This window comes from Lycorma delicatula, chromosome 13 (assembly GCF_047948215.1).
Source record: "Lycorma delicatula isolate Av1 chromosome 13, ASM4794821v1, whole genome shotgun sequence".
Classification (NCBI taxonomy): domain Eukaryota; kingdom Metazoa; phylum Arthropoda; class Insecta; order Hemiptera; family Fulgoridae; genus Lycorma; species Lycorma delicatula.
In genome coordinates, this window is record NC_134467.1 from 53,619,558 (window position 1) to 53,643,177 (window position 23,620).

The 23,620-nt window shown below is 36.1% G+C and overlaps 1 protein-coding gene across 1 annotated transcript in view; it reads left to right on the forward strand.

Annotated features, from left to right (window-relative positions):
- Nucleotides 1-23,388: 23,388 nt before the first annotated feature.
- Nucleotides 23,389-23,620, forward strand: part of Samuel (SAM-motif ubiquitously expressed punctatedly localized protein) — a 277,423-nt gene continuing 277,191 nt past the window's right edge. The window contains exon 1 of the mRNA XM_075381454.1: nt 23,389-23,565. Coding sequence (XP_075237569.1) covers nt 23,511-23,565 — 55 coding nt within the window. The 5' untranslated portion in view covers nt 23,389-23,510. The remainder of the gene's footprint in view (nt 23,566-23,620) is intronic.

Below are 23,620 nucleotides of genomic sequence, written 5' to 3' on the forward strand. Positions count from 1 at the left end.
TATATATATATATATAATTATTTTGTGGGAAAGGAAATATTTTATTATGCATGTGATTTTATATTCGTGAAACAATACGAATGCATTTAAATATAAAAAATTGTTATTATTATTAGGAGATACCGCACCGTCTTTTGGCAATATTACCAGGCTAACATCAAATATTTGTAATAATTGTCTTTGAAATTAAAAACTTAACGCATGATTTGTTTTATGTGTGTATGTGAGATATTAATTTAAATAATACGATGGCACCTAAAACGATATCAAAAACGGTATTATAATGATAACAATAATAATAAAAAAGTAAGAAACGTAGTGGAGGGATTTCATTGAAGGGTGAAAGGTTGAAATATAATTAACGGGATACGGTGTTAATTTTTAATTAACTCAGACGGTACTACTGCACAGGTTAAACAAAAAATACGAGTGTAATATAAATTCCCACCGTATCGTTGAATACATATTTGGTATATATATACACACACACATATGCGATTTATAATCGCTTTTGTTTTGGGAAATTTTCTATATGAAATTAATAAAGAGTAGAATATCGTTATGTTCATCCGTTGCATTTTGATATTACTACGTTAATTGTTATAATTTTATTTAATTTCGTATAAATTAACATCTAAGCCGCGGTTCTTTACCTTGTAACTGCTGTATCTGTTTCATTCGATCTCGAACTCTTCGTATCTCTCACTGATCCTCAATCTCCCGCCCTCTCTCTCACTCCCCTCCCTACATCCTTAGAAAAGTCTTCGACTACGACGACCGGATTCACTGTCATCTATATTTTTTCTCTGGTTCGTATGAAAAGTACCGACCTAAACCAAATTTATTAGAAACTGTTCTTGCGATTAATATAACATTTTTAATTATTATTACCTTACAGATAATCTATGTATGCACCGCTGCTGCACCGGTTTGTAACTGTAAAGGGAAAGTACAGCGATCGGCCGTAATGTTGGATATCGAAATTTTTTGTAGATGTGGAATTTAAATACGCCCTCGGTCCAAAAAAATACAAATACGTACGCGCATTACGTATATACGCTTCTTGGCCTGTATTTTTATTACTATTTCCGGATCGGAACGACCGGAAATTCTTGAAAACGGCTCAAACATTTCCATTTAACGGCCGCCGATACTGTTTGATTTTGGGAAAAATAAAAAAGGGGTGGGATATTTTTCGCCGTTTTTTTTTTTTAACTTTTCGTGCAGTCGGTCGTAGAAAATTGAACTTATTACGACGAAATTATTCATTAAGTCATTTAAAATTCAAAAATTTAAAGCCGATCGGTTTTAGAGACGGGGGTATATTCAAAGTTATTTTTAAAGTTTTTGCCTCGTATCTTGAAAACGCGTCGACCAAAAAATTTGAAATTCGGCGTAAATATTTGACCGTACGTATCCCGGCTTTCACCTGAATTTTTACCTCGTCGGATAAAGGGACATCGCGGTATGCTATTTTATTAATTTTTTGTCTTAACTTTTTCCCCGAACAGGATGTCCCGACAGGTGTTGACCAGACTTAACGGATCGAATCAGAACATCCAAATAGACGAGAAAGTTTATACGGACAACGCCCCGTCTCGCTTATTTTTCCTCCTTCCGCCGTTTTATCTTTTTTCAATCAAATTTATATCTTAAAAACGGATCGAAATATTTTAATGAAATTTGGTGTATATATATTCGAGAACGCTTTATAAAAATTCGATAAATTTGAAAATTATTGCCGGTTTCTGTGGCGGAGTGGTAGCGTCTTAGCCTTTTATCCAGAGGTGCTGGGTTGAATCCCGTTCAGACGTGGCATTTTTCATACGCTACAAATTTCCATTCTCTTAGGTGAAAATGAACAGAGCAGTCGACGCTCGCCATTTCAAATAAAATAAGAAAAATAATTTCAGAACGATGACGGGGTTTATTGCAACTTTTTTACCGTTAATAACTCCGTAAATATTAGTTATATTAAATAAAATATTAAGCGTTTTATTTACCTCGTTTGTTGAAATATATCGATAAACGGCAAAAATTGTTTAAGTTAATCGCAAATATTACAGGCTCAAAAATATGTCTGTATAATTTATAGTTTGCACGGCTACCGGCAAACGGGGAAAGCGATACACGCTTTTGGCAATTGTACTTTAAACCCGGTATAAATTTAATAATAAAAACATCGTCCGGTCGAGGAGATCGACTCGGATCCAAAATGTTTCGCTGTGAATTTTTATTTTTATCTCGGTAAAAAGTTTACGTATTGCGTAATGTTTAAGGTAAAAATGTCATTTGATGGATGCGGTTCGACCGGGCCAAATTTTTTAATGTTCTTTTTCTCATTCGTACTCTAAATACTGCAGAATATCTCGATACCGTATTTCGTACTTGAAATAAAAATCTATGAAAGCAAAGCCGAGAATGTTATGCACCCGTTCGCCGGCTTTTTCATAAATTTGTACGCTAGCATCTAACTCGCGAAGGCCATTTACAGCAGAGCGGTTTTTTCATTTTTTTTTTTTTATTCATCAGGTCAATATTTTCGTCAAGCGGTCGACCGTTCTTATTTTACTTTCAAATCCTTATTTCCTTATTTTACTTTACTTATTTTACTCTTAAATTTTATTCCTTTCAAATCTGCGGTAATGTTTTAACATTTAAAAATAATTATTGCACCCTTCATCTTCATGATTTGTTTCATATATTCCAATCTGGAATATAGTGGATTTTTTAACTTATATATATATATATCGCTTAACCTGATTACCTTAATGTATTAAATTAGTTCAGCCGTTTACAAAATGCTAGGGTAAAATTTCTTTACTCCTCTATTACTCTTCGAAACAAATTTTATCGACCCGCATAATTTTCAAGACCCTCCATTTTTCCTTTACGTTTTTCCTACTCGGTCCATGTTTCATTACCGTAAATCGCTCCATTCGATATTTTCAAAAATTTCTTTCTCATTCTTAGATCGACATTTTAACGCTAGCCGATTCATTTTCCGTATGAAAACCGTCTGCTTTTGTCATTCTGTTTTAATCTCCGGTTTACTTAATTCCATCCTTTGTTATATAATTACCTAAATAAATAAAAATTTGCGTTTCTCCTTATTCTTTTTTCTATCAAATATAATTTATCAAACAAAAACTCCGGGTATATGTGCTTCTCCAAAGATAAAGAAGATACGACTACCTCAACATTTGGACGGGGATAAAATCTTGATCAGAGCGGCATCACAAATTACATAATTATAAAATAAAATAATACCGAACACAAAATTTGTACCTTATATGTCACACAACTTTTCTGTCATTTGGGTGCTCGTTTCAAATACGCTATTGAAATCGTGTTACCGCGTAAAGATTTTACGTAAATCGTAAATTTATAAAAGTTTTTATAGTAAACTCGTTTTGATATAATACCGGTACGATTAAGAATAGTTTCTGTATTTTTACTTTTAAACGATACGCGTGCCTACTTAATAAAAAAATAAATATATACAGTTTCGTGAGAAGTATTTCCTTACAAACACGTGTGTATGATGAAATCATCGCCTACTACACAGCTTAAAATTTTTTCGGTCTACCTTCACTTGTCTGTACTGTGTTGTATTTCACGGAGTTATTAGTGTTTTGCTATATTTTCATCAATTCTTTATAATACAAAAGCGATTTTTATCGTTTTTATTTGTTGCAACACGGCTTTTGCAAACGTACGCGGATGTTCAAATCACCCGGACTATTTTTGTTGCGTCCGTGGGAAGTTTACGCCTAAAACTCAAACACTATTTTGAATCGATAAAAACAGCTCGTAAATTTTATTTTTATTGTGCGCTCGGGAACCGAGATAAAATCCGGGCGGCTCATGTTATTTGCATATCGTGTTCGGTAACTATCCGAACGGTCGAAGCAGAAACGACGAGCCGTACCGTTTACCGTACCGTCGGGTTAGCGTGACCCTAAGGACCGCTTCACCGACCGCTACTTTGCGTGACAAATATATCTGGAATTCATTCAAAAATATAAAAATCATAAAATAGGAAGGCGTATCCTCGGCTCTAAAGCCGGTACCGCACGGAGAGGAGTTACCTGTATCCGTGCCGCTAATCCGACATCGTCAGAAGAAAGATTTGAAAATGAAGCGGATGACGTAGGGAATGTTGAAGAATTTCATCCTGTATCCGATGAGACGTCTCCTCGTTTAATGCGACGACACGAACTTAACGATTTAGTTCGCGATTTAAAGTTATCGAGCGGGAAGCTGAACTTCTGGGGTCTAGACCGCAACGGCGGAATCTTTTAGCGGAAAGAGCAAAATCAGTACGTTTAGAACACCGAATAAGACTCTTTCCGCTTATTTCACTGTAAAAAATTAATCGTGCTTTCTACTGCTGTCGATGGTCTGATGAAAGAGCCTGGAATTCAGGATGCTCCTGAAGAACGGCGTCTTTTATTGAATCTTCTAAAGTTAGCGTGAAAGAAACTTACGACGCTACGGCATCACTATTACGGTAGAAGCGATAAAATACAAAGAGCATATATCTGCAAGTTTGCAGCGACGTAAAATTTTTCACGTTACGTCGCGGTTTACTCGTACAAGGCGGGCTTACAAAATATTGCTTTCTTTGTCTTTCGAACGTTAGCGACACAAATCGTCATTACAAAGTAAATTACTGGCCACCGCGGCAGAACCTTGTCGCCGGTGGAAAACTAAAGCGTGTATCTTTAATCGGGAATGTCAAAATCATACTGCCGCCGCTTCACGTAAAATTCGGACTCGTGAAAATTTTTGTAAAGGCGTAAGACAAACACGAACCGGAATTTAATAATTTAAAAATAAGTTTTCCTAAATTTTAGTGACGGCCTAAATTTAAGGACTCGACTTCCAACGATAAACTTAGTGAATGTAAACTAGCCGCGTGGAATTCTTTTGAAGAGTTTATCGGCGGTTTTTTAGGCAACAGAAAAAATTAAACTGTGTTTTCTTGGTTGATAAGCCGTTAGAAAACTACAAAAGTTTAGGATGTAGGATATAGTTAAAAATTAATTTTCTGCAGTCGCATCTAGACTTCTTTCACAAAAATTTGGGCTCTATCAGCGATGAGAAGGGAGAGTTCTCCTTCAGGATATTCTGACCGTGGAGCATCGTTATCGAGAAAGATGGGATCCTGGAATGACGGGTGACTGTCGCTGATTTTCGTTTAGAGAAACCGATCAAACATCGTAGAAGCAAAAAGGTTTGTCAAAATTCTAAGAATTAAAAGTAAGACGATGGAGAACCCTTTCTTGATTTTGAAGTCGCCGATTAATACTTACGATTAAGAAACGATTCAACGAATCACCGGTTTACGTTCAACACCGTTAAACACTGTTGGATATAACATTGACAAATACGCATAATCTATTTTACGTACACGTGTACTCTATCGATCTTAAATTCGGGCTAAAATTTAAAAATGTAATGAATGTCAGAACAACTTCATACATTAAGGAGTAAGAAGGCGGTTCGGTTAATAAAAAAAATGATTTGAATCTGAAAAGTCGATTCGAACGATTTAAACTTTTAAAAACTTTTATTTTAAAGAAATTTCCAGCGATTTAAACTTTTACAAATAGTTATTTTAAAATTGTATCGACTTATTTCAATTTATCTGCGTCTCAATAAATAAAAATATAGATGAATTAACAAATTTTAAACGTATACACGTAAATTATATATTTTTTTAAATATTGATTTCACAGTGATTATGCATTTATCGGTAAGTAAATCGTGTATAAATCGTCTGCGTCCAAAAAACGTGACGTATTACACAAATTGCGATAAGTTTTGAATTCAGTACCCCAAAATTAGTTAAAAATCATCACGTACGATTCCAGATGCACGAAAAGTATATGTATTTTTTTTTGTAGACTAGTATCCTTATCGTATTCCTTAATAATAATTTAAGAAACAAGCTCGTGAAATAACGATAAGATAAATACATTAATTTGTCAAACACGCAGTCCCGTGTGTCGGTAGCTTATAACTATAAATAATTATTTAAATACATTAACATATTAAATTTTAAAAAAATAACCGCAAAATAATTTACGGTTCAGAAAGAGTTGATGAAAATTAATCGAGATCATATTTACGCGCATTCCGTTCAACGCGATGTAGAAATTTCAGGGTTTTTAAAGTCGTTTAATTAGTATCGTTTAAAAAATCACGAATAGAAAAAAAAATTTTTTAGAAGAAAATCATTTAACCGTATTTTAAATAAATCGGTAGGAAAATTTTTTTAATCGATCGATAATTTAATAAAAATAGTATAGAGGTGGATAAACGGTCCACACGATTCACATTTATGAGAGCTAAACAAAAATCGATTACCGATCTTGTGTGTTAAGGACTCGATCTTGTTCTTTAAGGGAGCCGCAAGAAGGTGATGTTTCATACTTGACACGGGATTATACGTAAGCGTAATAAATACAATTTAACGATTACGACGAGGGTAGCTTTATATTAAAACGCTTCAAAACAAAACGGTACGATTTGATTCCTTTGCGAATGAGATCGGTTTGATAATCCCTAGAATATTTGTTATACAATAAAATATTGAAAATGTTCGGTCGTAGGTAACTATCGATAATGTGAATCCTATCCCGGTATCCCGGGATTAAGAAAGTTACGTTTACTTGAACTGCGACTAGCTTATTCTTTTTTCATCTACTGTCGAGAAAATAACACGCATAGTGCCGGTCGTTAAACGTTATCGCCTGAAAAATAAAAATTGTTATATTTTAACTATATTCAGATTATTTGATCGATATACACAAACTGAAAAATGCAACGTTACCGCCGACGATACGGACAGCTACAGTAATTTAGAAAGAAGAACCGATTTCCACTAATCGTTTCGTTCACGAAAACAGATATAAATTTGTTAGCTAAAAAAAAAACCTGTAATTTAACCACCGCGTAAATATAAAACGATTTATCCCCTCTCTTCGGCTTACATTGTCGGTCGTAATAAGAGCAAAATGTTGATACCTGTTTGACCTGACCTCTTCTTACTGATCGTAAGTGGATGTTGTGACCGGAAGCGGAACTGCCTTCTCCCGGCGGTAATCACTACTTTACCGCGATTGTTCGTTCTTCACTCTTCGTCTGTCATTCGGTTTAGCACGGTAATAATTTTCATCTCTCGACGGTATGAGCAGACATAAGGTCATAAAATAAAGAGCAAAAGAATCGTTCAAAAATAATTTTTTTCCATCTGTTAAGTATAAAAATTAAAATTATTAACGCTTGCGATACTAAAACAACGAAGGGTGAATCGGGAAATCGATGAATCGAAGAAAATATTTCCGTAGGATTATCAAAATTTTCCGATTACTTTACACTTGCACTACCCTTTGTATTATTGTAACAAAATTCTAATCCTAATTTCTCGCCCTTCGTTTTTTCAGTATCGCTAGATTTAGGAATTTTTTTATTTATAATTTATAGGTCAAAATAATTATTTTTGAGTAATTCTTTTGTTCTATTTATTTCTTCGTTTTCTGATGGGCAGGCGATTTTTAACTTTTTGCTGCGAATATTAATTTCACGTTTTTTGTTATTTACAGATTTTTTTAAACTTACAATAAAGAAGTAAATAAATACATTAAAGTAAAGAAAACAAACTGAAATTCTATTCTTATTTACCTCTAATTCGCTTGAAAACAACGAATGGCAACGAACACGCCGAAACCGGTTAACAAAAAAAACTGACTCTATATACTCCACGAGTTCTGATCCTCTGCGCTTCTGCGGAGAAAGGGTGCACCACTAAAACAAATTTTGCACCTTGTTTCTATACCTCCGACATATTGCGGCACTGTTTTTTTATTTTTACATTCGACTAGATGTTGATTTTCTGGAGCGGATAAACCTGAAATATCAGAAGTTAGAACTAAACCTGAATCTAAATATTACTTTGCGACCTAGACGTTTAACACCGGGTCAGTGTAGAAGCTACAACTAAAATTTCAGCTCTACCGATCGAGCCGTTTCTGAGATATCCCTGTAAATCGGAAACAAACATTCAGCAAAAATAAAGAATATTTTTAATAAACGCATTACCGTGTACCGTTACAAGGATAACGTATATTAATCGCGTTAATATCATCAACCTAGTAATATGAAATCCGAATAGTACGAAAGCAAATCGTATTTTTATAACTGATAAGTTGAAAGACTCTCTTTCTCTCTCGCTTTATATAGAAATACAATATTAAACACAGGCGGCGAATTCTATTAATAGAGTTAATATAAATTAATGTACCTAACTACATTAATTCATCGCACAAGATTCTAAACGAATCTTTAGAATCTCAAAATTCTAAACGATTCTAAACGAAAAAAAACACACATATATATATATATAAAGAGTCGAGGGAAACGTTTCCTGGTATTTTGAACAGAAACTAAACGATTTTCATAAACCAAATACGTGTAATTTTAAATGACCACCTTAATCGTAATGCCGTCACCGTAAAACTCGGATGTGATTTCTGAAAACATGCGATACATGATTTTCACAGGGTTCTTTTGAAAGCAGCTTATACGGTTAAGAGAGGATCAACGGCCAAAAAAAACTGTAGTCTAGCAGTGCAAGAAGGTACGTTGGATGCATCAAAACTCCCCGACGTTGCCAAAGATGTATGGGATCTGGCGTTGTCCTGATGGAAGACGACACCTTTCCCATCGATCGTTTCTCAATTCTTTTCGTTTTATCTCGATCGCTTTTTCCTTTTTTTAAGCTTCCGGAACCACCGTTAGGTATTGCTTCAAAGAATGGGATGAAACGGCAGCTTTGTTGCGTGCGAAAAATGCCACGCCTGACCGGGAGTCGAACCCGGGAACCTCGAATCGAAGGCACAAACACTCTCGTCACGGCTACCGCTTGGACTCCGGTCCCTTTGCGTTACCTTTCCGGTTGTTGACGGTAGAGGTCGGAATCGATAGTTTGACCGGGCGGCGGCCGCTCAAAGTGAACGTTTCCTTTCCGGTTTTACCATACACACATCATTTTTTGGCTTTTACATCGCTTGCAAAGTTTCATCTCGCTTCTTTCCTACACTAGTGTCGTACGTGATCCGTTTTTCATCGTCTGTAATGTTCCGTTTCAAATTCGGTTCGATATCGTTCAGTTTTAGCGACGATTCGCAGATGGAAATTCAATCCAAAAAAAATGTCCGTAAACGAAAATTTGGTTTCAGCAGCCTGAATAGCATTCATCCCATTTTTGTAATAAAATTTCAAAACGTATCAGATTTTTTTAATTATTTCACTCGTTTTCACGACGCAATAACTTTTAAATAAATAAACTAATGCAGAGTGATGCAGAGAAACGAGAAATTTTGAATTTGATGTTGGCAGACCGTAGGTGTACCATAAGTGCAGAAAGAGGTTAAACTGTAGAGCAGTAATGAACATTTAGTTGCGATGGAGAAGTGGGATGGCGTAGAGCATGCGGTTTCCGTCAGGGCGTTTTACCGGCAGTGTGACAGCTACACAAAGAGTGTTTCGGCAATGCTATGAGATCCCGCCCGCGGTTAAGTTCCTTCTTCACACGCAATCAAAACTCAGGTTCGTAAATTTGAAGAGATTGGTTCAGCTTTGAAAAAAAACTAGCGGGTGTGTATTGGGTGTACGTACACCAGAAAACATTGACGTCGTGAAAACTGTAGCGGTAAGCAGTTCTCGTCGTTCGGTTCGGAAAATCGCCTCGTCGTTGGAGCTCGGACGTCGGAACCTGCAAAGAATATTCCATAACCTGAAATTTCATCCTTACAAGATTCAAATCGTCCGAGAACCAAAACCTAACGATTGTGTATTGCGTCTGAAATTTTGTGAAAACTGTCGTCTAAAATCAAAGAGAATGTAAATTTTATTGAAAATCGTAGGGTGTCAGATGAAACCTATCTTCCCTTAAGCGGATAGGTGAATCGCAGAAATTCCGTTACCGGCCACAAACAAACCCCGCTCAGCTTCACCAGTGCTAAACTTACTGCAGATGTGCAGTTTCGTATCGTAGGGTGATAAACCCTTACTTCTTTGATGATGAAGGGGACTCTGCTGTCACTGTGACGTCTCAACGTTATTTCGACAGAAATAACAGAGACTTTTTTGCTCCTAGGCCACGTTATCTTCCAAATCTATACTTTTAGAAAACCCGATTTCAGCAGGACGGAGCCACTTCACATACTGCCTGACAGTCTACGGTAGCAGTGAGACTTTTGTTTTGGGATCGCTTAATTTGAAGGACTACTAACATCGCTCTGCCGACCCTGTCTCCAGACCTTTCAGTCTGCGACTTCTTTTTACGGGACATCTGAAGAACGTCGCGTACCAGATTAATTCGACAAAACCTTGCCCGGCTCAAAACACCGATTGAAGATGAAATCACCAACTTTCCGGAGAAAATATTGCATATCGCGCCGCGCTATGAAAAATTTTCAGAATCGACTTTCCGAATGCATACGAAAAAATTCACAGCACTTAAGCGAAGTAATCTATAAAGTAATATGTATTGAAATTCCCATCTTGTACAACATATTTTCAACAGCAAGTAAATGTCGGCAACTGTACTTCTTTTTTTTAATTATCCAAAATTTTCCCGTTTCTCTACGCCACCTATATAATCGCAACATTTTTAAAAACGAAAAGTGACATGCTACCTTTCCAAATACCTAAGTGGACAGATTGGATTTATGTGATCGTAACACCATCTACAGAGAGAATAATAGTGTTTTCCCTAATCCCAGTTACTGTGCGTGGGGGATTGTGTGTGTTTGCACGTACACTTAAAAAAGATTAATACTCTCTTAAACGAATAAAAATCTAAAACACTATGCAAATAAATTCCACGGGAAATGTACTTTTATGGAGTTTCTTTTTAACTGAATTTTTTATCGAATTTTTTGCAATTTATATAGCACAAAACACACGTAAACAGCAGAAGAAGGTGACGGATTTTGTATCATGAGTCTTCTCAAAAGCTGGTGAAATTTATCTATCGCTATGGGACCGGTTAGGCGGCAAAAAGAATGCGATTCTATAAATATTCTATGTTTAAAATGATTACCGTACGTGATTTTTTCACCTCATCGAATAAAGATATTTCTAAAAGTCTGTTTTGCTTATCGACCGTCACTAAATTTTATTTTATTTATACTTTTTATATTACACAGTAACATAATTAAATTTTTTGAGTGTTTGTTTTAAGTTTCTACTTATCGATTTTGTTTTCTTTTAATACGTTATTTTACCTCCACTATGAATCATGAGACCTTGCCGTTGGTGAGGGGGCTTGAGTGCTCAGGGATACAGAGTAGCTGGACCGAAGGTGCAACCATATCGGAGAGGTATCTGTTGAGAGCCAGACTAAGGAATGATTCCTGAAAGAGGGCAGCAGCTCTTTCAGTAGTTGTTAGGGGCGTGAGTCACAATGACTTAAACGGCCGTATCAACATCACTCAGTCCTCTGAGTACTGCGCAGCTGAAAGCAATGGAAAACTACAGCTGTTTATTTTCCAAGAAAATGTAGCTCTCTGCATTTTCATTTAACAAAAATGGAGGCGCCTTCCTTGGTAAAATATTCCGGAGGTAAAATAGTCCCCCGTTTGGATCTCCGGGTGGGGACTACTAAGGAAGGGGTCACCAGAAAACTAAAAAATAACATTCTACGAGTCGGAGCGTGGAATGTTAGAAGCTTGAAAAAGGTTGGTAGGCTAGAAAATTTAAAAAGGGAAATGGGTAGGATGAAGGTGGATATAGTAGGAATTAGTGAGGTTCGGTGGGAAGAGGAAGGCGACTTTTGGGCAGGTAATTTTAGAGTAATTAACTCAGCGTCAAGTAATGGGCAGGCATGAGTAGGTTTCGTGATGAACAAAAAGATAGGGAGGAGAGTGGAATATTTCAAGACGCATAGCGATAGAATCATTGTAATAAGGATAAAATCAAAACCTAAACCGACAACTATTGTTAACGTCTATATCCCTACAAGCGCCCATGATGATGATGAGGTAGAGTGTGTATAGGAAGAGATTGATGAAGCAATTAAACACGTAAAATGAGATGAAAATTTAATAATAGTTGGAGATTGGAATGCAAGCATTGGAAAGGCAAGGAAGGTAATATAGTGGGTGAATACGGGCTGGGCAAAAGGAATGAAAGAGGAGACCGACTTATAGAGTTTTGCACGAAGTATAATTTAGTAATTGCCAACACCCAATTTAAAAATCATAATAGAAGAATATACACTTGGAAAAAGCCAGGCGATACTGCAAGGTATCAGATAGATTATATCATGGTTAAGCAAAGATTTAGAAATCAACTCGTTGACTGCAAAACTTACCCTGGAGCAGACATTGATAGCGACCATAATTTGGTGATAATGAAATGTAGATTCGGGTTTAAAAACCTGAAGAAAAGGTGTCAGATGAATCGGTGGAATTTAGAGAAGCTTGAGGAAAGGAGGTAAAGAAGATTTTTGAGGAGGACATCGCAAGAGGTCTGAGTAAAAAGGATAAGGTAGAAAATGTAGTAGAAGAATGCGAGAATGTTAAAAAAGAAATTCTTAAATCAGCAGAAGCAAACTTAGGCGGAATAAAGAGAATTGGTAGAAAACCTTGAGTTTCAGACGATATATTGCAGCTGATGGATGAACGTAGAAAATATAATAATGATAGTGATAAAGAAAGTAAAAGGAACTATCGGCAATTAAGAAATGTTATAAGCAGGAAGTGCAAACTGGCGAAAGAAGAGTGGATTAAAGAAAAGTGTTCAGAAGTGGAAAGAGAAATGAACATTGGTAAAATAGACGGAGCATACTGGAAAGTTAAGGAAAATTTGGGGTACATAAATTAAAATCTAATAATGTGTTAAACAAAGATGGTACACCAATATATAATACGAAAGGTAAAGTCGATAGATGGGTGGAATATATTGAAGAGTTATACGGAGCAAATGAATTAGAGAATGGTGTTATAGAGGAAGAAGAGGAAGTTGAGGAGGATGAAATGGGAGAAACAATACTGAGATCTGAATACTGAGGAAGCTATTGATAGATTATACAAACTGGTGTGTAATATTTATGAAAAAGCGGAATTTCCGTCACACTTCAAAAAAAGTGTTATAGTCATGATACCAAAGAAAGCAGGGGCAGATAAATGTGAAGAATACAGAACAATTAGTTTAACTAGTTATGCATCAAAAATCTTAACTAGAATTCTATACAGAAGAATTGAGAATTTGAGAAGAATCTTTACATGAAACTAGCAGTTAATGATGTTAAAGAACAATTTAGATTCGGAGTAACAGTACAAGGTGAAAAGATAAAGATGCTACGATTTGCCGATGATACAGTAATTCTAGCCGAGAGTAAAAAGGATTTAGAAGAAACAATGAACGGCGTAGATGAAGTCTTACGCAAGAACTATCGCATGAAAATAAACAAGAACAAAACAAAAGTAATTAAATGTAGTAGAAATAACAGAGATGGACCACTGAATGTGAAAATAGGAGGAGAAAAGATTATGGAGGTAGAAGAATTTTGTTATTTGGGAAGTAGAATTACTAAAGATGGACGAAGCAGGAGCGATATAAAATGCCGAATAGCACAAGCTAAACGAGCCTTCAATAAGAAATATAATTTGTTTACATCAAAAATTAATTTAAATGTCAGGAAAAGATTTTTGAAAGTGTACGTTTGGAGTGTCGCTTTATATGGAAGTGAATCTTGGACAATCGGAGTATCTGAGAAGAAAAGATTAGAAGCTTTTGAAATGTGGTGCTACAGCAGAATGTTAAAAATCAGATGGGTGGATAAAGTGACAAATGAAGAGGTATTTTGACAAATAGATGAAGAAAGAAGCATTTGGAAAAATGTAGTTAAAATAAGAGACAGACTTATAGGCCGCATACTAAGGCATCCTGGAATAGTCGCTTTAATTTTGGAAGGACAGGTAGAAGGAAAAAATTGTGTAGGCAGGCCACGTTTGGAATATGTAAAACAAATTGTTAGGGATGTAGGATGTAGAGGGTATACTGAAATGAAACGACTAGCACTAGATAGGGAATCTTGGAGAGCTGCATCAAACCAGTCAAATGACTGAAGGAAAAAAAAACGATATTTTAAATTACATTTTTCATAAAACGGTAGAATAGTAAATTCTGAATTCTGTTTAACAAATTTTTACTCGATGAACTTTTTTTAATATATTACTGTTATCTGTGTATCTGTTGCTTTGTTGATTGAAATTTGGCAAAAATATTTGGTTATAAATACCGACTTTAGCATGATCAGACAAATTACTAATCGAATTAAAAATAAATAATAGTTTTTATTATCGGTATGAAAACTGCTACAAAACTGTCAGCGCGCACTAATTTTGCGTTCCACTCTAACGATTTCAGTTATATCAAGGTTTCATCGATCGATTTGAATAAACGAGGTATCATTCGGTTTGACAATTTAGTTAATAAAACATTACTCCGTAAAACTAATATGTACGGAATTAATAATACTTCAAGTACGAATAAAAAGACTTTTTTATTTTTCCAATTTTTCGGTTTCGGTCTTGCAAAGATCCATCCGGATAATCGACGTCCCGCTGTATAGAAATTGTTTGAGCTGTCGTTGAAGAATTCATATCGAGCCGATACGAAGGCATTAATTAAAACTCAGGCCGATACATCTATACATCTTTCGTTTTTTTTTTGGAAACGTCGACGCTTTTGGAAGCGTCGACGCTTCCAAAAATCCCGATACCCAAAATTTTGGACCGATCTATATATTTTTCCTTATAAAGGAAAAATAGGCGGCTTTAAGAAGGAGCTATAGCGGGGAAAGTAAAAATGTTTAATGCATTCAAAGGTAAAACAAAAAGAATTCTTTATAGCAGAAAAAGACACGACTACTGGTAACAAACATTAATTTCAACACACTTTGTCCGAAACGTTTAAATGTCGATAACAGGTAAAGTTGTTTTTAATTGTGTTCGTCGGTCAAAAATAGTTTATCCCTTTGTATTTCTATTTACCCTTTACCGTTTATCCTTTTCAGTTTCTATTTCTGGCAAAGAAAGTGAACAAAAGATATATTTTCTGTTACAACGATGGATAAGGTAATAATAGGTCGTGTACTCGACTTGTTGAGAATTATAAAGAATAACAAATCCTTAAAACAGGTATAACCTATAACAAATTTTGACACTAAACAGAGAAAGAGGGAGCGTATAGAAAGCAAGACGATTTTATAAAAATAGATTTAACAATTATGAATCGTACACATTCCTTTTGTTCTTCGCTTATAAATGAAAGGATGCTATTAAATGCAGGTGGTAGAATTCCAACCCCAAAAGGTCAGCGTCCTTTACCTCAATTCCTGTAATTCCTTACAATGAAACTAGAGATCATACACCGTAGCTCGGTGTATCTGGCCGCATGCACCTAAGTAATTCTTTCCATTTATTTAAGTATGCTGAGCTTGTTTACTACCTTTAATTAAATTATTAAAGTTAAATGTAATTTTTTCTCGTTAAGACAAATCGTATTCTAAAGCCATCATTTTAAAAATGTCGGTCATAGAAATCGAGTTATTATTATTATTATAATATTATAAATAAATAACCTTTCAAAAGAAAAGAGATACCAAATTTAAGTCGAAAGAATATCACTTACGACGGGTGGCAGAGATGTAATGCACAGCCTCGCAAATGAAGAAAATATGTTTAAAATAATTTTATTTGCTGCAATATTATATATTTATTTTTCCACGCGGTGGAAACTACATCACTTCGATCTACAGTTCACCGTCGTGGTGAAACGAATATCCTGAATATCTATCCCTCTTTAATCGGAAAAAGAGATGAAAATCGTAGGCTGTCAAATCCGGTAAATATGAAGAGTTTGTAATAGATTCAAATTTTAACTTCACAAGAGGCTTGGCGGTTGAACGCGATGTGCGTAGCCGAGTAATACGTTTCTCAGAATTGTCGGTTCCGTGGATAGTCCGACAGTACGCACACGTCTCCTAAGGTATTGCAGGAGAATCGAGATGCGAAAGTTTTATTTAAGTTAACATTTTGTTTCTTAGCTTGTAAAACGATATTATTACAAACCTACAATTTTCATTTAAAATCTTGCAGTCGTTCCCCCCCTACGGGTACTTGGAGTGTGGCGATCTCATAGATTATTTCCAGACAGAAGCGTTTGTTAAATTTCATTCTTCTGTGTTAAACTGTAAAAAATGTTTATTTAAAGGCCCCGTTTATTAACACCTGTATATATACAACGCTGTACAATGCCGAATATTAAATAACAATAGCGGTATAAAAAATTAAATTATATCATAACTTTAACTTGTCGAGGTCGATCCCGGTCGTCTATACCTTCTGTCTTTGGTTTTTCATCTCGCGTTTCGATAGAATAGAACTAATACGTTTTTTTTTATTTTGTTTTAAAAGCCCTGCCGGTATTTTGCTTTGCAATTTTTTTAATTATTTCTTCAAAATAAGTCAAGGTTAGCGTAAATAATAATAATTCTAATCGCTTATCCCTCGACCGAAAAGGTAAATAGTAAATCGTCAAAATAAAAAACCTAATATTTTTATCCCTTCCTAGACTTCACTACAGTGGGTGCAAAAAAAGAATATGTTCACGAGGTGTACAGCGTTAATGTTGATTTGGAATCAAACGCTAAGGGAAAGTTTTAGTGGCGCGCTTCACCGTATATTGATTCCTTATCTTTCCGCTTGGTAGCGCTTGCAAAGATGACGACATCCGGTCGGAAAGCCTTTTGCAGTTTGCTATAAGGGAATCTTTAGTTAGGGTTCGACTTGTATTCCGTAAAAAATTTAATTGCGGTCCTCCGAGCGACAATAAAATTCCTTAAACTACCGATGTCTGTATAAAGTAAGTGTACGGAACGACCGAGGGCGTCTGAAGAAGCTGTTGAACGTGTCAGCGACTTTCATGCGTAGCGCTAAAAAATCTATTACGAAGTCCGGCCGCGGACTAGCGATGCCGACTATGACAGCGTGGAACGTTTAAAAGAAACGCTTGCTTATATATCTGCACTATATACAGCCGTTACAGATTTTGAAGCCTACCGACTTCATTGTCGAAACGGAGACGACGACTTCAAAATTTCTTTTGCGGAAAAGTTATCGTACACAATATCGGTACGCGGGGGTCAGCAAATGCCGGAAAATTCTTACAGTGTGAAAGGGCTTACAGTGCTAGCACAAACTTACAGCGCCTATTGCACTGTTAGTCTGTTTGTTTTCGATTTTGAAAACGTTCAAAATTGAATCTTTTCAGTACGATATCCCAACGTCAAGCTTACGCACCATTCTTTTTTGCTGAAGCGAGCTTAACGACGTCGCTTATTCGGTTACGCTGCAATATGGCTGTAAGGTGGACCAAATAATTTTGTCGGCTTATTTTAGGCGCTTAACGTACGTCACACGACTATAGTAAATATTGGAAACTAAAATATTGTAAATCGATTAATCTTTGGTTATTAAAAAATCAAATTGTAATTGTGTACGCTTAAAATGTAAAGTATAGAATAATTAAATATAAACTAAAGAATAATTTTATAAAACGAGAACAAAAAAGTAAGTTACAAAACAGAAAAAAATTGTTCGAATTGAGTTACGAAAGTGTTACGACTCGACCTGATTTTCTTTCCTTCTTCGTATATTTATATATATATATATATATATATATATATATATTTTTTTTTTTAATGTAATTATTTTTCTCTGATCGGCCGGAGGCGTCGATTCTTTTGAAAGGGATCGAATAATCTTTCTTTCTTTCTCTTTTGTTTTTTACTTTTTAACTCTTTACGGTTTTTTTCTTTTTAGTAAAGCTTCTTGCTTCGTCAAATCGGCCTTCGGTTATATTTTTTTCTCCGTAGGTTTTTGCGGTACGGATTCCTCCGCCCTTAAAGTAAAATAAAGATACGGTAGCGATAAGAAGAATAAATTGTCGGTGTTACCATACGCGCACGCTCGCGTGCCTTTTTTTCCTTCTCCTTCTTCCGTCAAATGTTAAATATAAGAATAGTAGACCGGTCAGTTAGACTTACAGCGATCTCAGTACATCATTGTCCTTATGTATACTCGTTCGTGCGTGTGTGCGCGCGTAGACTTAAGAATTTTACAAATCTTTTATAATTTCAGTTTTTCGAGTCTTATTAATTTATTTTTCAAGTTCCGTCTTTATTAAAAATATTAAATTAAGTAGGCTTTTTAGCAAGGGGATTATCAAATCGGAACTAAACATTTTTACTGAACCTTTCGGTCGTTTCACAATTTTTTTTCAAAATACTGTATCGCGTAATTAACCGATCGGTGTTTAAAAACCCTTTGGCGTATTTGAAATAAAAATCGTGTAATTTTTGTTCATTAGGCGGAACAGTTAGTAAAAATAAATTTAACTTCGGTTATTGTAAACAATAAATTAAAGAACACACGTACTCGCTAGGAATAAAGCAAACTTAATACCAATTGATAAATTGTAACGGTGAATTATTATAATTTAAAATCGTTAAATACAGATTAAAATTATAAAATTACATTAAATAATATAGAATTCCGACGATTCTAAAAATAAACAAGCGGTGTTACGATAATACATTTATATAATTTTTTTTATTAGAAAAATACAAACAAGAAATACATCTTTTTTGCTTAATAGGAGGATAAATAGATAGATGACGTATGAAGTAAAGCGGTTTTAAAGCAAACATTAGATGACGGAAATTTGAGGCAGAATTTTTTAAAACGGATAGGTAATAGGTGAGCCACCAAGGTTAATTAATTAATTTATAGAGGAGTATGAAGAACAAAAAACAAATAAAAAAGGACGTAGCATATAATAATTATAATAAAATTAGCGTAACCTACTTGTTGAAAGGTGGCTTGATGAGGGTGCTCTTAAAATCAGGAAAGGATCCGAGTGACGTCAGCAGTTATCGACCCATCAGCCTCTGACCTATAATCAGCAAGTCGCTTGAAAGGCTGGTTGTGGAACGGCAGTGGGAAAGCATCGATACGAACTCATTTCTAATTCGAGGCTTCATGAAAGATATTGGCACCGAAGATTGCATCTTAAATGCTCTTGCCGAGGTGGAAAGCGCCGACTGTAAAAACGTTTTGACAATTTTTATCGGCTTAGAGGCATCATTTCCTTCCTTGTGTTGGAGTTCTAACCTCTATGAGTTGGAACGCCGCAATGTTGTCGTAGCCCTGCAGGCCATACTACGCGACTACTTGTCGGATCGCACGGTTCTGTTTAAGGAAGCGCACCTAGTTGTGGAAAAATTCGTCACCAAGAGAAGCCCGCAGGGCTCTGTTCTCGGTCCCTTGCTGTGGAACCTGACATTCGACGGAGATTTTTGGAACTGACATTCCCGGAAGGGGTCACGGCCCAGGCTTTCGCCGATGACTGCCTCCTGTTCGTTCGTGGTAATTTACGACCACAGCTATAAGACCGAGCAAAGGCGGCTTTGTCAACCGCAGAGGGCAGGATGGACATTCAAAATTTAAGAATTTCTTTGCCCAAGACGAAATTTATGCTTCTCAAGGGTGCAGACAAAGTATCATACAGTCGTAACCCCCGTATTAAGTATAAAGGCTGTGTAATCCGTCGAGTTTGTGTTCATAAGTACCTAGGGGTTAAGTTTGACGAGAAGTTGCTGTTTAGCAACAACATTAGGCAAGTAGCGGCGGACGCCGTCTCTGTGATGTACAAGCGTAGGAAGATTGCTCCAAAGTATTACGCACTGTCGGGCCGTCGTTTTGTACATAGTGTATCGAGGTCTCTCCGAAAGTATGACCTCTTACGCGGCGTCCGTTTGGGCGCATATGTTGAAAAGAAATCGAGCACTTATTCAAAATTTAAGGAGTGCCCAGCGTAGAGCCTTAATTGTATGCGCTGGTGTTTTTAAAACAACCTCCTACGAGGTTACTATTGTATTGGGAAAAGCTCTCCCAATCGATTTAGTGGTGAAAGTTCAGGCGGCCATGTGGAAATTGCGAAGAGGCAGGAAGGCCGAGGTATTTGGGATGCGGTTTCGAACCGGTCCTGTATCGGAGCGGAACGGTGATCTCAATGCACCCGTTCTAAATTTCGAACAGATGTCCATCTCTCGCCTGCGGAGGAGGTTTCACAGCCTCGCAATGGACGTATGGCTGCAAGAATGGCACGCCACGACTACGGAAGGTCCTTGTATAGATTTATCCAGGATCTGGGGGGAAGGTATGCCTCTCCTTCGTTTTTAAGGGCAACGGAAGCCCGAGTGCTCTCCAACCGTGTAAATTTAAATCAAAATTTTTTCAGTTGCACCTGGCAGCTGATGAGCTGTGCGTCTGCGGGGAGGTCCAATCGAACGAACACATGATGTTCAATTGCCCGGCTCTTGGGGGGGCCAGAACTCAGGCCACCCTGGAACTGGGAATATTGGCCACTCACAAGCGGCGAGTCGATGTGGCGAGAGCCACATTGTCGGACCGTGTGGGAGGTCCTTGATGCGGTTGCTTTGTTCAACCGAGATCAGTAGTCTACCTAAGGGAAAAGACTGCTATCGCGCTGCTGTAGGAAGTTAACCGAGAAATATGGCTGGCTACCAGCCAGATTAAGGCTCCAATCACTCTAATGGTGGACATGTACTTGCTGGTATTCAGGGACCTTGGCGTGGCAGCGAATTGCTGTCTTTGATAACATAAATTAATTATTGATAGTCATATATGTTTTAGTAGTTGACGGGGTGCGTCTACCCGTTTTAGTGATATATGACAAATGGGTGGTGGGACACGGAAGCGAGTGGTGTATGGAACCGCGTTGAGGTTAGCTCTAGGACCTAGTTAGGGCACCGGTCGCTAAACTGTTTCGAGGTTCAGTAGTCGTTTGTGACACAAACATTCGGTCTTATTTTTTAGGGCGACTGAATGGGTTGGTGGCGGGAGAAATGCCAATCAAACTTTAGAGGATATAACTCCAACAGAAGGAAGAAAATACTGCCTCTACGTGTATAAAAATTTCCAAATCGTTTACGGTGATGAAATTGTCGATCGAAGTACTATGACATGAATCTCACAGCGGTCGACCGGTATCTGTGCTAGAAAGAAGACCAGAAACAGGTGTACGAATCGATTCAAAATGAACGTCGTATCAAACGACAGCACATCTTTATCCGGATAGGGGTATCGAAAGAACCAATAGAACACGTTATTGCTGAATGAGGTACTGTAAGATCTGTTTTGATTTTACGGTACGCGCGTAGTCATTGAAGAGAACAAACAAGAACAAAAGGAATGTTATATATAGCTTCTGAAACGTATCGTGAGGAACATGACTTCCTTTTCAATATTGTGACTGTAAATGAAACGCGGGTGCATTATTACGACCCAGAAGAAAAACGGAAGAGCATGGAATACTGGCATTATGTTTCGTCACAAGTAAAAAAAAAATCGATACATCACTTTCTGAATACAAATTCTTTTAATAGCGATGTGGGAATTTAAACACGAGTATGTGACAGACTCCCGAAAACCGGGTCGACTGTAAATTTTATGAAACGCATAGAAATGTTAAAACGCATAAGAAGATGGGTGTATCGTGTTGGACGATCCACGGAGTCGATAACTCTGCAACAAGATAACGTTAGCCAAACGTTTCGCATGTAATTCCGAAGCTCTTGTCAAGTTTAAAATTTGAACCTATTCCTCACTCTCTGTGCTCACCAGGATTTGACTTGTTTCTGAAAATAAAGATGGAAATTAAGGGTATTCTCTTCACCGCGGATGACGAACTGAAGAAAGCAGTGAAATCGTGGATCTAGCATTCTTCATCAAACGAATGAGAAAACTGGTTCGCCGTAGGGAGAAATGTTTAATCAGCTGTGAACGGTGTCTACCAGGAAATATAAATCTAATTTTTTATAGCGAATGAAATGAAAATTAGAATATTATTATCGGTTAACTTAGTAGATAAGTTATTGTCAGTATTGTAGATTATTTTCTTCTAATATTTAAAAAAAATAGTAAATAGATTATTCTACTATCTTAAATTAAATTAGATGTTTTGCTACAAACGTTATACATAAATAAATATATATATGTATATATAAATATGATTGCATGCGCGCGCGCGTGCACGTTTGACATAAGGAATATCTAGTTATTTTTTAATAAATCAAATTAACTTGAAAAATTTTTTTTTGTTTTCGTTTTTCAGATAAAAAAGATCTTTTATAAAATAGATTTGTCTAGGTCGAGATTTAATTTTATTTTATTTTGAAAATATTTGTAGTTATAGGAAAATGCAATGTGAAAATCTTACACAACTTTTTTTAAATAGATAAAAAAGAAAGATTAAAATCTAACAATTTCGGTAAATAATAATAGAAAGAGATAAAGCAATGTATCGAATTAAATATTAAAAAAAGTTAAAGAATTATACATATATATTTTTGACTGTGTGTGTGTGTGTGTGTGTATGCGTGTGCGTGCGCGCGTCTGATGTTGATTAAAAAGCGAGACAGATTTTGTTGCACTGCGTGCCTCTACGTTTGAAGGCGGTGCGGTGGTGGGGGATTTTTTAAAGAGATCGAGTCGGACGGTAGCCGTTGTGGATTTCAGAGCGTGTTGGTATAACCATTAGGTTATGACGGAATAAAGGAAAAGAGATCAGGTGGACTACACACACAAACAAGCACCTTTGTATTAAAGATAAAAAAAAATTGTAGCGGTGGAACGGGTGGGTAGACAACTACTCTATGATGGTTTGTGTCGATGTAGAAGTGGGGGGGATCAAAGCAGTGCTAGCAGAGCACCTGTGTCGATGTGTGTATGCGACTGCACGTGTGTGTAGAGTAGACAAGCTTCTGCTCTGCCGGTTGTTCTGTGTCGAACGAAACGAGTAGGTTATATGTGTAGTCAATAACACCAACACACGCACACACAGAACGGTCTTGTCAGCTGTATTCTTATTCAGTCTGGCTTTAGCCGCCATACAGTTCGCTTCTGTCTGTGGTATAACATGTTATTGTTTTATTTATCTGTACAAAATAATATTTAATTTTTTATCGATGAAATATTTTAATAACCGGATACTAATACCGATTATTAAAAAGTGAACTTTTTATAATACAGTACGATGTAAATTTATAACAAAAAACCGTGCGATACAATTAATTTTTTATTTTTATTTGAAATTATTTTAATCGTCGATTTAATAAAAGAGTGTATTTTTAAAATATTTATAAAGTGCTAATCCAGTTTTTATAACGAATTCGGTTTAATTCTTTTAATAAAAAAAAAAACAACAGTGTTATCGTAATAAAAATTTATTTTAATGTTTTTATTTTTAATCGTTTTACATAATTACAATTTATTAATAAACAGGTGAACGAATTAATTATAAAAAAGTGCAAAATAATATAAACTAAGTCTAATTAGTGTGTCATGCGAGAACTAGATACTTCAAGCCCTGTTATCTGGCCTTCTTGGTGCTACACAGGTAATTTTTTCTTCTTTTGTAAATATAAATAATAATTTATTGCGATCGGAACGGA